This window comes from Gavialis gangeticus, unplaced genomic scaffold, assembly GCF_001723915.1.
Source record: "Gavialis gangeticus isolate Ggan-Ray unplaced genomic scaffold, GavGan_comp1, whole genome shotgun sequence".
NCBI classification, from domain to species: domain Eukaryota; kingdom Metazoa; phylum Chordata; order Crocodylia; family Gavialidae; genus Gavialis; species Gavialis gangeticus.
The window spans coordinates 118,482,343-118,496,501 of NW_017729024.1; the positions used below are offsets into that span (position 1 = coordinate 118,482,343).

The window sequence follows — 14,159 nt, forward strand, 5'->3', positions numbered from 1 at the left end:
AAAACACCTTGGAAGTGCTTCAGTTCAGAAGTACACCACTGCCATTTTCTCCACACTGACGTACATTTAGTTGCTTATACAACTGCAAGGAGCGCAGTGCAGTGCACATCAGCTCCCATGTGGAGCAGACTCGATTCATCGAATCTACTCCAAAGCAGCAAAACATCCAAGAACTAAAAGATATGTGTATAAATGCCCTCTCATTCACTAGTGTGGTATTAGATTGAAATGTGCACAATTTTATTTATCGGGACAACCATGTTTGTTCTCACCACGGCAGCTTCATGCCATTGTCCATAATTAATATCATATTGGCACATATTTTTTTTAAAAAGAAAAAGGGGAGTGGGAATAAGATCACAAAAGCCTTGTTTATCAAGGAACAGTACCAGAAAGAACTTTGAGTTTACCAGTTTAGTTGAGAAGAAAACATAAATAATGTAGTATAACATGACTGCCAAACTAAACCTGTCCTCAAAAGCAAAACAAAACCTTGCATATCAAGGCTGTCAACAGCTCTTTCAGGGAAGGAGGGGGAAACCTGGGACTGGTCTGACTTCAAAAATCAGTTACACAGATACAGGTGCCATGGAATCACATCATTACCACCAAAAATTGAGAACAGCCAGACCACACAAAGAACCTATAAAGCATCTGAAGGTCTCCTCTTCCAAATCCCTACCAAACACTCAACTGCATTAAATGCATCACACTGGAATCAGTTCACATTGGCTTGGCTGAGCAACACAGAGAGATAATTGATTTTATTTGCAAAAGTTACTGTAAAAATCTATAGAGCCATCAGGAACCATTAAGCTGAACCGTAACTAATAGCTTGTGCTATTGTGTGATCTTTTCTTTGTTACTCTTACCCACCTTTCTTCCTTCTTTCCTTTCTTCACACTCATGTTTTCTTATTAGAGTTTTAGCTATTTGGGGAAGGTCCATCTCAGCCCATGCATTTGTATTATACAAGAGCACAATGGTGCCATTGGCGTAGTACTATGCCTTTCCTGCTTTCGCCAGGGTCCCAGAAACTACAGAATCCTCCTTAACTCACAAAGCACAACCTACCAGGTGCATCCTGGTGACTTTTGGAAAGCACTTGGGACCAATAGCTAAGCCTGGTTATGGGTACTGGGTTCTATGCATGTTCAACCACATACAAAGTCTCTAAGATACAATTACAATCTTATGTTGTAATACTCCTAAAACCAGGGAAGGAAGTTCAGGGAACATCCCTAGTATGTCTTCTTTACAAACTGTACAAACATCTCATCTTAAACTGACCAACCTGGAGATAACTGAAACTCTCCAAATGTCAGGAGAAAAGATAACATGAAAAAACAGGCTATTTTAGTGACACAGACGCATATGAATGTAGGTAAACCAAGTACATGGAACATCTAAAGGTCTGTATATCATTGGAAGAGCTCTGTAACACCAAGGATCTAGCCAGGGCTACAGATGTGACCATTGCATGCACCCAATTTTGGAAAATATAGAGGTATTTGAAGGACACAAAAAGAAGCAGCCAAGTCTCTTGAATTATGAAACCATATTGTAAAATATCAAGTACTGCATCAAAAAGCTACATACTTTTTGCTACATTAAGCATATGGTCCACAACAAAAAATGGACATAGCTGAATAAAAAAGTAAAGAAAACTGGATTTTTTTAAATGGTAACTGAGTAATATCCTTCTGTGCAACAGCCAGACTGAAAGAGCATGCAAATGTGCTGGAAAATACTTGAAAAGCCACCTAGGAATGGCTCAGTTACCCAAACTGATAAATTAAATATAGCTTGTAATATGCAATTATAACCCTGAAGAGACATTTACAGTGTTCTGCATTATTACAATGGGAGGACTGGTGTCAGGACCATTAAATCTCACATCTCTGTAAAAAGTAATGTTTTTAAGAAGAGAAGTGCCTTTTTGTTTCTACCTTTTAAATATATTCCCTGTAGCTTGGCAATCCAACAGTGGGTTGTTCCCTCTTATCTGCCAGGGTATGAGGCAGGTGCACTTTCTCCGATCGCCCAAATAGCCACACATGCCTCCTCTTTTCATCGAGCCCTAACAAGTGCTCTGCTTCTCCAAGGCAGAGAAGGTTCTTTGGGTGAATCTGATATCTTTTATTAGACCAAATTAAATAGTTGGAAAAAAATGTTAAGAAAACTTTCGGGTTTAAAAACCCTTTGTCAGCCCGAGGAAGTTTCTGCAGTTGGTGTGAGCTCTTCCTGGATGGAATGAAAAGTAAAGAAGCCAGAGGCTGGGCTGGTATGCATACAAGACAGGTAGTCAGTGAAGATGTAAATTGAGGGGTCATTCCATCCAGGAAGAGCACACATCAACTGCAGAAACTTCCTCAGGCTGATGAAGGGTTTTTAAACCCGAAAGTTTTCTTAACACTTTTTTCCAACTATTTAATTTGATCTAATAAAAGATATCAGACTGACCCAAAGAACCTTGTCTGCCTATGTCCTTAGACCAACACGGCTACAACCTACACCCCTGCTTCTCCAAGACACTCCTACTTATCACAGCACAAGAAAACAGAAATGATGCATTTTGCGCATAAAGAAGAAATTTTACTAAATTCACTGTTTATAAAATTAAAAATAATATTGATTTTGTAAGAGGGGATTTATGCTAACCCTGGAGATAGTGAAGGAGAAGCCAAGCATATTTTCCACTAAAATGGCTGCAATCTGACAGAGAGCAAAAGAAAGTCTCGTCAGCTCATGTAATTAAGGAAAAAAAAAGAAAGAGCCTTATCTTCATCTGATTCAACCATGATGCCCCATAGCTATTCTTCATTCTCATTTTTAGAAAAATCATGAGACCACATCAGATCTTTCATTGGAGGGAACCAGCAGAGTATGTGGACCAGTTTAACATGTGTCACCTACACCTCTGCCTATACCCTTGGATAGCTACTCCTTCATAGGATCCAGTCTATTCTGCTGTAATTTTAAGTGGATGCCCTTGTCTCTTACTGAATGTCAGCTGATGGCTTTTGATCATCATCTTGCTTAGGGATCCTTAAATCAAGGATCCCCCTTCTCCCTAAAACAACATTCCTCCCACTGTCTAGGGGCTTGGGGCAGTTCTTGTAGTCCTAAGTCCAAATACAATCTCCTGGCCACATATCTTCAGATGACCATTTATCAACCCTTCTCTAGCCCAAACCCCTTCCCTCTATAGTCAAAGTAACAACAAAAGCGAACAGGCAATCTTTATCGAGTCTTAAAACATACTGTAAAGGATCAAAAAGTTATTCCTCTGAGAGCTAAGCAGTATTTAGCACAATGTGGATGAAATGTATGTGTTAACTTTAGCTGGCATGGAATCAATTTAGCTATTTTTCCATGTAAAGACAGCCCTTTAGAAGTATATAGCTCTCCTCAGATCTTCTGTCAAAGATTCAAGGAAAACAAAATACCAATCTTTGTTCACTTCCTATTAGTTTATATCCCTTTAAACAGTAGAGCGAGCTCTCAAATCAGCCCCAAAATTCACTATATTGCTTTCTGTATACACTACAAAAAGCAATATATCTCCTTCTCTTTTTTTCTGTGCAACAAGAGTAAAAAAGACACAGTTTAACTAAAGTAAATCTAACAAAAATGAAATAAAATGTTCCCATTCTTCATTCACCTCTTGGCTGAAGGAAAATAAGCTTGCTGAGGCAGAATTTGAGAAGGAAGCTCATGACAGACCCTTCTCCCTGCTAAATGTTATGGAAAATTCTGAATACACAAGATCTTGGCTCAACAACTAGACAAACTTGAGGAAAATCCTGATTGCAAAGCTAGCAAAATGACAAAATTAGATTTTCTCTCAGGACAAAAGAAGTACATCTTACTGGGAAAGAAGATTCAGATAAGGTAATTCAGAATGGGAGTTTCCTAATGACTGCAGATGCTTTAACAGGAAGATGCAAAGATTTTACTCCATATAGAAGAGTAATCTAAATATATTAAATTTTCAAAAGTGGGCATAGCTATTGCCAAAGTCTTTAAGGACCCACTAATTTCATCAGTGGAAGATTTCGGAGCAGTTGATAGGAAGATTCAGTATTCTCTCAGGAAAAAGTTGATACTTCCTTTGCAATGCCTAGAATTACTTCCCTAACTATATGCTTCTCAAACACTATCTTTTTATTAACAAATACATAAAATGTATTCCATGCCAGCCAAAGTAAAAAAAAAAAGAATTTTGCAAACTCTAGCAAAGTTGCTTGTTCTGCTGCTTCGTTCTTTGTTGCATCCTGTGTTGCTCTGAGGTTTTCTAATAGATTGAGGACTTTAAATACCACAAGTGCATATTAATTAAAGATGAAGAGAGTGGATTTACAAGACAAGATGATGGCTACTTCAAAATTCTCAAGGGGGAACTTTTGAGGGAATGGGAATTAAGCAGTATTGAAAACATCTGAAAACAGTAAAACAATCTCTCTCTTCTATGAGAAAGCAGTTTTGAAGGAAAAAAAGCCAAAATCCTTCCTCCAGGCAGTATTTCTACCTTCCTTCAGTTCAATCAATTGCACCAAAAGGTGAAAGAATGGCACACATTGCAGGCATATAGAGCCATTAAGATTCACGTCTTAGGCCCTAAACCCTCCAAGAAATCAAATTCTATTTTAGTTTATGAATATTCAGATAATAAATGTACGAAGGCTTCAAAGCCTTCTATCATTACACAAGTCGAAAAATATCTTGCCAAAGCCTGAAAAGCCACAAATGTTTCCAGACAATGTTACAACTATTTCCATTAGGTTGGTGACACCCTCTGGAGTATGACAACAAAGCTTCTGTAAGGAGATGGGCAAGGTTGCAACTGCTGTATATACTTTTTTTCAGACATGATATGAACTAACTTTAGTCATCTGCCAGCAATTAACACATGGCAGGAGGGTGCTGCAGTTTGTGACATCTCCCTGAATATCTTATGTAATACAGCATACAACTGACATAGCTTTTCTAACCACAGGATTATCCCATTTTGGGATGTCAAATGCATCAAGGGGCATTTATACAGATGCTCTGGGGGGTGGCAGGGCTGCTTTAATTAGAGCAGCTCTCAGAGCCACTCTAATTAAAATGCCTGGTGCGTCTCGTGTATCAGCATCCCAACACTTCAAAATGGCAGCAGGGGCACTTAATCTAAAGCTCTCCTGCCACAATTCTGAAGCACGAGATGCAAGAAGCTCCTAGAGAGTGGTAATTGCCACACTCCAGACTCCATTAATTGAGTTTGTTCCTCCATGCTGGAATTCCAGAGTGTTGGAGCAACCTCCCTGCTCATATATAAGCACCCAAGAGTAGCAGAAAGAGCTTGATTGTGGCATACCTGACAATGTCCTATTTCAATTGTGTAGCAATATTCCTCGCCTATTTGTGGGGTATAAGATCGTGATAAATGACTAATCTTTTCCATAGTTATTTTAAGACATTAAACTTTCTTTTCTCAAATCTCCAACCTCTTATAATAAATTAGGTAGTTGCATATGCACTTATGGAATAAGTTTTCTTCATTTTGATTTTGTTGCAACACTGCTAACCAAGTTTCCAAGTATTATTACAGGCTGGGTATTCTCCACTCATGCAGCTGGTGCAAATGGGAGTATCTACCATAGCTACCAACAAACAATTCAGTGTCACCTGTATCAGATTACCCACATTCAAAACAAGAGAGAAAAAGGAGCTTTGGGGTGCTATTTCAGAAAAGCATTCCTACTCAGGAGAACATATATGTATGTACTTCATTTTAAGCAGGTGCTCTAGTCCCACTGAAATCAATAGGACTTTACACAGACTTCAGTTAAGCATATACTTAAGACTTTAGTATATCCGGTCATATTAGAAAGAAGCTCATGCCCATTTCATGCGACTGAGAATATATTAAAAAAGAGATGCAATGTGTTTCACATACACTGGGTGTTTCTGAACTATTTCCACCATTGTTCCTTTTTACACCAAGTATTTCTCCAGGTTCCAAGCTACTTTCACTGCTTTCACTGCTGTCTAGGTCACTGATGTAGTCCTCTGTGGATATACTACTAGTTTCCTCTTTCTCCAGGCTGTCTGCTTCAGAGGAAGCATATTCTTCTGACTTTTGGCATGGTATAGGCTGCACAGACTGATTCTGAGATTTTACAGAGTCATCGCCTTTTATACAACTGACAGATGTGGGTACAGAGAGCCTAGCAGAATCCTCTGGAGTAAAGGAAGAAACACCAGAATCTGCCTGGTCCTCAGCTTCTGTTTTTATTTTCTGCACTTCAGGAATATGTCCTATAACAGAGTTTGAACCGATGTTCCCTAGAATTCAAAAACATACAGTTTTATTAATAAATTTCACATTATATTATTAATAGTATACATCATTCTCACAGCTATCTGAATTGAATTTCAGTTTCAAAACATTGCCTGCCATTCATTATAGCATTATAGCCATCCTCTATAGCATTCTGTTATCAAATTAAGATGCTCCCCGCCACTCCCCACATCCCCAAGTGCCACTCGTATCCCTTTCCCTCTCCAAAGATGTACCTGACAGATGCAACAGAATGGAGGCAAGGGGGCCTCAAGCCACTACCAAGAGCCAAGTTAACACTTCCCTGGCTATGTAGCTGCTATAGTTGTATATGGTGAACAAGGATCCAAAACCATGAATTTAGTGGTGACTGCAAGGCCAGGGAAGGATTAACCTGGCTCTTGACAGTGACAACTCCTCTCCCAGCAGCACCCTGCCCCTTCTCCACTCCACTCCCCAGCACCTCCCTTTACTGCACGGCACTAGTGGCATGCATGCTACAGGTTAGCACCCCTTATTTAAGGTGACAAACTTTCGCAGTAGCATAACTAAGGGGAGGCAACCAGGGCACAAGCCCCAGGTGTTCAGTAAAAGGGAACACCATAGTGAAGTTAGGGGGGCTTGAGTCTCTGGCTGCTCAGAGTCAAGCAAGGCCAGGAATCCCCTCACCAGCCCCCTGCCCTCCCCTGGAAGACACTGCTACTGTGAACGGAGCTATTACATGTCACCTCTAAGAGCCAGGTTAGCCCTTCTCTGGCCCTGCAGCCACTGCGAAATTAAGAGCTTTGGATCTTCTATTACCATATGATCTGCAGTGAATGCAGAGTCAGAGGAGGGTTAACCTGGCTGTTGGAAGTGACATCTCCTCTTGCAAAAAAGTACTGCTTCCGCTCTGCTCTGCACAGCCAGAGGCTCAAGATCCACTGCCTCCATTCCAGTACAAAGGCACAAACCATATTAGGAACAAGTCTGCTACCCATGGTGCAGAGTCTATCAGCTACTCCTCTATGTCCAGCATAAAAAATTTTGTTTTTAATCTTGTTTTTCTTTTTACTGGCATATTCATTCCATTTGAACAGCTAGACATAGAATGTTTGTATCACTTGAAGTCATCAATATTCACATTGCACAATTATTCTGAGAGTTTACAGAAACTTTGACTATTTGGTGAAATACCCATTTATAAATGGCTGGCATATTGCACTGAACTTATACCTATTCTGCCTGTTAAAGAATCTGCAAATAAACAAGAAATAATGACTTAAAATTAGGATATTTAAATAAATATATGCAAGAAATATTAAGAATATTAGGAAAACAGCACCACTGACATAAAAAATTGAACAATTGGAGTGAGTAATTTTGGACTTCAGTGTTGCTGAAAGTTAATTTCATGCGCACTACACAAAGAATATTAAAATAGTCTGGCTGGTGTCATTTCCATGGAACGGAACCCAAGTTGGGTTGAAGAGCTTATCCTAAAGGGACAGTAATAAAAATATTTCTGCCACACCAGCTCAATATAATTTATATGTAATATACAGAATGTTATATAAAAAGTACCATATTTCACAGCATACAAGTTGAGGTCTGAAGTCCAATTTTTAACTGTTAAAATTCAACCTTGGCTTATACCACCATCCCCTAAGAGGGGCGCTGAGCTCAGTGCCTGGCTGGTGTGGCCCCATCCCCTGCCAAGGCAGCACTGTTCGCAGGGGATGGGGCTGCACCAGCTGAGCACCAAGCCGATCCCCATCCTGTGAGCAGTGTGGGCTCAGCACTGGCCCAGGCAGCAAGCAACAAGCCCAGCACTGCTCACAAGGGGCGGGGATGGGCTTGGTGCTCAGTTGGCATGGCCCCATCCCCTGTGAACGGTGCTGCCTGGGACACACTAGCACCACTCACAGGGGATGGGGCCACACCAGCTGAACACTGAGCCCTTGTGCTGCTTGCAGGAGATGAGGCCACACCAGCCAAGCACTGAATCCAGCCCCGCCTCCTGCAAGTGGCACTGGGCTTGGCATTCAGCAGTGCCACTCAAAGCAGACAGGGCCAGGCTTGGCACTCAGCTGGTGCAGCCCCAACCCCTATGAGCCTGGCACTGCTCACAGGGGATAGGGACAGGGACAGGCTCGGTGGGCACAGCTTCATTCCCTGTGAGCAGCACTGGCAGCACGACTTGCAGGAGATTGGGCGGCACCAACTGAGTGCTGAGCCCGGCCCCAGTCCCAGCACCTGTGAGTAGCACAGAGGATGGGGCTGGGACTGGGCTGAGCACTTGGCTGGGGACACACCACTCACATGGGGACAGGGACAGAGATGGGCTCAATGCTTAGCTGGTACAGCGCCTTCTCCTGCAAGTGGCACCAGGAGCTCCACTCACAGGGGATGGGGCTGCGCCAGCCAAGCACTAAGCCCAGCTGCAACTTATACACCATGCCTATGAAAATCCTTACCCTTCAAATCAGAAAGCCAGGAGTCAACCTATACACTGTGAAATATGGTATCTTAGAAATAGAATTTTTACAAAATCCCCCCCCCAAAATCAACCCCCTCAAACTAAGACCCCGTTTCCTCCCCCTAGAGTCAAAGAGTAATTCGAACCCTGATTAAGATTTTCATATTTTGGGAATTGGGCCTGGGTAATTTGGAGAAGAAGAATTCTGCATCTAAGAGATAAAGGAAGAGATTTCTTTCTTTTTTCTGGCAATCTGAAACTGCTTTCAAACATTCGGTTTCTGAAGGAGCTCTTATTAAGATGAAGATCTGTAGAATTTACCAATATGTAGCCCCAGAATCATACAGGCAACATATTACTGAACTTCCTGCTGTGTATGCCAATGAGCTCCTTCCACAAAGGCCCAAATACCCATCTTTTATTTGCCCAAAGACAAACAGACTGATCCTTATGTTAAAAACCTTGTACACCCACTGAATGTTGACAGTGTGACACCTAGCCAAGGAGTGGCTTTTCAGTACTATGAGTCATTTAAATTCCCGGTGCTCAGCACGATTGAAAATGAGGATTAGGCTGGGCACAGTAAATCTTCAATCCATGCTTATAAGCATCAGTAGTCTCTCCAATGTCATATTTGGACATTCACCTTGTGCTGGTTACTCCCACATACCAAGAGCGACTAGGTATAGCCAAAGATTGTTAAATTTAGCCAATAAAGCCCTTGACAGACATTAAAATAATGGCACAATTGAGATGTGAGGAATTCTATCCCATCCCAAACATTGCTGTCGTCCTATGCCCAGTGTGCATAACAGGATGCACAGTGTTTGGGATGTGGCATAAAATTCCTCAAATCCCAATCCACAGGGTTTGGGTTAGAGGTACTCTCAAAACTGGGGAAGTCTGGGGTCAGGGTTGGGGCCAACAGTCAGTGATTGTTGGCATCAGGACTGGGATAGCTCTGGACAGCTTACAGAACCAGGGCTGCCCAGGTTCTGATGTTAACCATCAGCTGATGGTCAGCATTGAGGTGTTGGAGCATGCCTCATGTTCCATTTATGATGCCATACAAACATTCTATGTTTTATATGGAATATCTTTGTGGCTGGTTTGTCACTTTACAGCACCATAAATTTTCTGAATGTGTGATGTTGCCATTTATGACACCGTAAGCAGGTTAGTGAGCCTGTGGTTTTGCAGGCTGGCTTAGTGTTACCAGACATATGGATTTTCCCAGACACGTCCTCTTTTTGCCCCCCCCCTTGTGTCTGGGTGAGTTTTTAAAATGGGAGCAAACATCCAGGTTTTTGCTCTTCCTCTGTTTTCCTGGGCACTAGCAGCTGGGGACAGCAGGCAAGGTGACTGGCTATCAGGGGTCACATGCTCTGCACACGGGACCTGGCAAACTCCCAGGTAAGAGAGACAGAGTTTGTGCAGTGTGCGCATACGTGGGAACTGGTAACCCTAAGCTGGCTCTGCTTCCTTAGAAGAAATTCAGCCAGTGCTTAAAATATAAAACTCAGTCCTTACATCAAACAAACTAGCAAAAAAAGCCTTTGGCCATTCTCCAGGCAGCAGGAGGACCTTTTGACTCTGGCCCAGAACACTAGTATAGCCCTTTCCTGGTAGCAAACTTATCAGGTTCTAGTTTACCTCCTGCCTGCAAACTGTGCTGCTCTCTACTCTCTCTTCTGGGGTTTTAAGCTCCTAGAGGAATACTTCCTTATTACCTAAATACCCAAAGCTGGCCTCCTACAACACAGTTGCCTGCCCCCTTAAAGGGCCAGGCTGCTCTGTTACAGGCACAATTAGCATGATCAACATGCATGCCAGGGCCTAAAGGAAATACTCTATTTTCATCGAAGAGCAGTTTTGGTGCCAAACCGAAATCAACTAATTAAGAGCTAAGAATGTGCTGAAGTAGCACTGACAAGAATGATTACAGAAAAATTCAGAATTAGTACAGGGAATTAATTCCCAAGAACAGGCTTCAGCATCAAACCAGGATAAGAAAAATGTAGAAAGTGATCATGTCTGGGCTAACCCACTGCTTCTGTAACTTACTCAGAGGAAGCACACATGCTGGGAGACATCCCTCAGGTACCTTAGCAAACCTCTGTATACTTGGAAATAGGAGATTTTGTGCACTTTTTTTTGTTTTTATAATAAGTACAGCTAGTTTCTTACTTCAATGTAAGCACTGTATTCCAACTCTATGTTACGTACAGTCTGTTTCAGTGGATAAAAGACTTACTATAATTTCCCATGTATGTTTTTCATTTACTAATATGTGCCAATTTATTAAAAGAATTCATTAAAAATATATAGTGGTGTTTGTCCTTCTTTTAGAAAAAATAGTTTTTACAAAAATAATTTTGAATGTCTTACTTTTGACTCAGTATCTGAAACTGAAGTAATTTCTCATTCTAATCATATGTCTATCTGATACAATGCTGCAGCTTACATGACTTCCCTGCATAACTTTCTGAATAGGCATGTTTAGTTATGCCACTTGGAGCAATACAATGTTTGTTTTATCATCCATAGATTTAAGGCAACCCAATATCAACCGCCGACGACTTACAAGCGAAACATAATCAGTCCTTATCTCACCTGAGACCTCAAAATTATCCAATAAATGTTGATCCAGCTGCATTCTACTAATGTTTTCCTCTTCCCCAGAATGCACTTCTGTGTTTTCCGGCCTGACTTTTTCTGCTGGCTTTTCATTGACCTTGAAGCCATCTGTAGCTGCTTCAGTGGGTATGATTTCTGCACCAACAACCATAGCTGATACACTCTCGTCCTCTGGAGTTTTAAGCTTTTTAGATCGAGATCTGGTATGCTGGAAGCTGTTATAAGAGATATTGCTGTCAGTGTAGAATGTCTGTCCTGAATAAGATAAAATGTCTACCAATATAAATGTCCTTTTCACCTGCTTAAAGTGGTAAAAAACTGACAATTTTTCATCTTTTTGTGCTGAGATAGTGTTTACAATTTATTAAGTGATAGATTAACAATTGATTGGATTTAACCTTCTAATCTTTTATCACGCTTCTTTAGAACAAGTTATTAAACTATAAAAACTAGAACCACCTCAGGTAACTCTTTCTTAACCAAGGTCTGAACTTAGTTATTTGGTGGAGTATTCTTCAGAATCTGAGAGAGACCAACATCAATAATCAAAATAATCATGATAAAACCTGCTCAGGTGCCCCAAAATTTGGCTAATTTTTAAAGTAAACTAGACCTTTTGCCCAACTGACCTTGCATAACCATATATACCTTTTATAAAGAAAATTATTTGTAACGATTTTAACATTAGCACCTGAAAAAAGAGAATATTCTGACAAAAAAAGAAGCTGTCCCCACATTTAGCTCCAACACTTAGTGCTGTATTTTCTCAATTTTGAAAGCCAGAATGAAGAAAAAAAATATTTTTCCAGAGTTATGGATAAATAGAGCAGGGATAGAGTTTAATCTTTTGCTGACTCACCCTCCCTTTCCTGCTTAAGTAAAAGCTAAAACCCTGGCTGCTGCTAAAAGACTGGCTACACTGGCAGATCTATGATTTTGAAACGAGCTAAAGAGTCTCCAAGACACTGAAACAGGAGGAGAGAGACCAGGAGCAGCCAGGCAAAATTACCCAAAGAAAGATTAGCTTGATTACGGGAACTTCACAATCTTTAAAAAGGGGAGATGATCATGAACACCTATGGAGTGAAGAACAATCTGCTGTTAAGTCAACTGATTGCTTTAGCTGCCTGAATAGTAAGGTCATAGCTACTTAACTGTGCAGCAAGAATCAAAGCAGGGTGCTTCTATCTCTGGTAGAAAACCAGCTTTCCCACTTCATACATACAACCCAATTTTGGGGGGTCAAATTTTGAGGGAAAACGTTTGTGGTGTATGTGAAAAAATATGGCAATATAGTTAATCCGTCAAGATAACATACAGCTTTCAGCACAGCTTTTGCACAAAAGAGCAAATTTGGAGCAAGGTTGCTGGCAACGTCCCCAAAGACTTAATGGGTCAAAATCTACATACCCAAAATAGAAAGGCAAGATCCTCAAACTGGCTCCCAAGTCCAATTGTGTTGTATAGTACAGTACTACTGTATGCTAGTTGAATATTTAGCTTCATCAGAAGTTTGGTTTAGTACATTTCCAAACTAGTGATTCATAACATGAGAAGTTCCCCCTATAGCAAATACAGTTTACAACAAAGGGCCATGCATTTTGTGTTTAAAATTCACAAACAGGGATAATTTGATAACCCTTTTTTCCAACCTTTTAAGGAGCTATATATTACCCTCCACCAATCCATATTCCTTGGAATTGCTTCTCTCTGTGGTGGCAATCCTAAAAATAGTATTGTAGTGCTGGAAATGCCAGCTAGCTATCATTGTGATATAATTCCCAAACCTACTACCTCCTACACAATTGCCAAGACATTATAACCTACAGTGTGGCAGAATATCATATGAATGAGCATTAATTTCACCTGCCAACATGCACAAAGATTCCAGTAGCTGATAGTTCTAACTCTTAGTCAACTCTACTGGAATGTTATATTACTCCCAGAATCAAAATTACCACATTTTCCATCAACACCTTATACCAAAGTTGTCACCAAATAAACTTTTTATTTTCATTCTAAGGACATAAATCTACCTCTATTAGTATCAATTCTAGAAATTAGTAATGGAAACCTAAGAAGGGAAGCAAAAGGTCTAAGCCAGGGGTGGGCAATTATTTCAGGCAGAGGGCCGCTTACAAAGTTTTGACAAGCTGTTGAGGGCCGCATGGGTAGCCCCACCCTTTGACAGGTACTCCACACCCTAGTCGCCATCTTGGGACCGGAACCCACCCCCTTAACCACTGACCTTTACCACCAGAAGTCCCTCCCCTTGGCCCTGGATGTACTCCTTTGGGGAAGAGTGTTTGCCATCTTAGGGAGGGGAAAAAAACAAACAAATTATATACTAAAAATCAAACACCCATAATAATACATTTTAATTTGATTTTAAAAATGTATTTTTGATCTGATGTGTGTTTGTGCTCTATACACAGCTGCTCAGAACCCATGCAGAGCTGTTCTGCCTCTCCACCACATCCCTGTCGCCCACAGGACAGCAGTGGCAATGGAAAGCAGGCACAGGCAGCCCTGTGTGGGCTCCAAGCACATGCCGTGGGGAGTGCCAGCAGTGGGAGGAGCTGTTTTTCCCCTGCGCTCAGTCACAGTTTGTTCCTCACTGCCACTACCAGTCTTGGTCCTGTGCTGGCTCCAGGCTCGGCTGCGAGGCTGAGTGGCAGCAGGGCACAAACTGCTGCTGGGCCAGATGAAAACACCCTCCCCCCGCCACACCAGGCAGGG

The 14,159-nt window shown here is 41.3% G+C and overlaps 1 protein-coding gene across 2 annotated transcripts in view; it reads right to left on the minus strand.

Moving 5' to 3' along the window:
- The window catches only part of KDM4C (lysine demethylase 4C), a 532,790-nt gene that overhangs the window by 259,928 nt on the left and 258,703 nt on the right, over nt 1-14,159 (minus strand). For both annotated transcript variants that reach the window (XM_019517600.1, XM_019517601.1), the window contains exons 10-11: nt 11,397-11,635; nt 5,942-6,330 (exon numbers count right to left, since the gene is read on the minus strand). In XM_019517600.1, the coding sequence (XP_019373145.1) occupies nt 5,942-6,330; nt 11,397-11,635 (628 nt within the window). The remainder of the gene's footprint in view (nt 1-5,941; nt 6,331-11,396; nt 11,636-14,159) is intronic.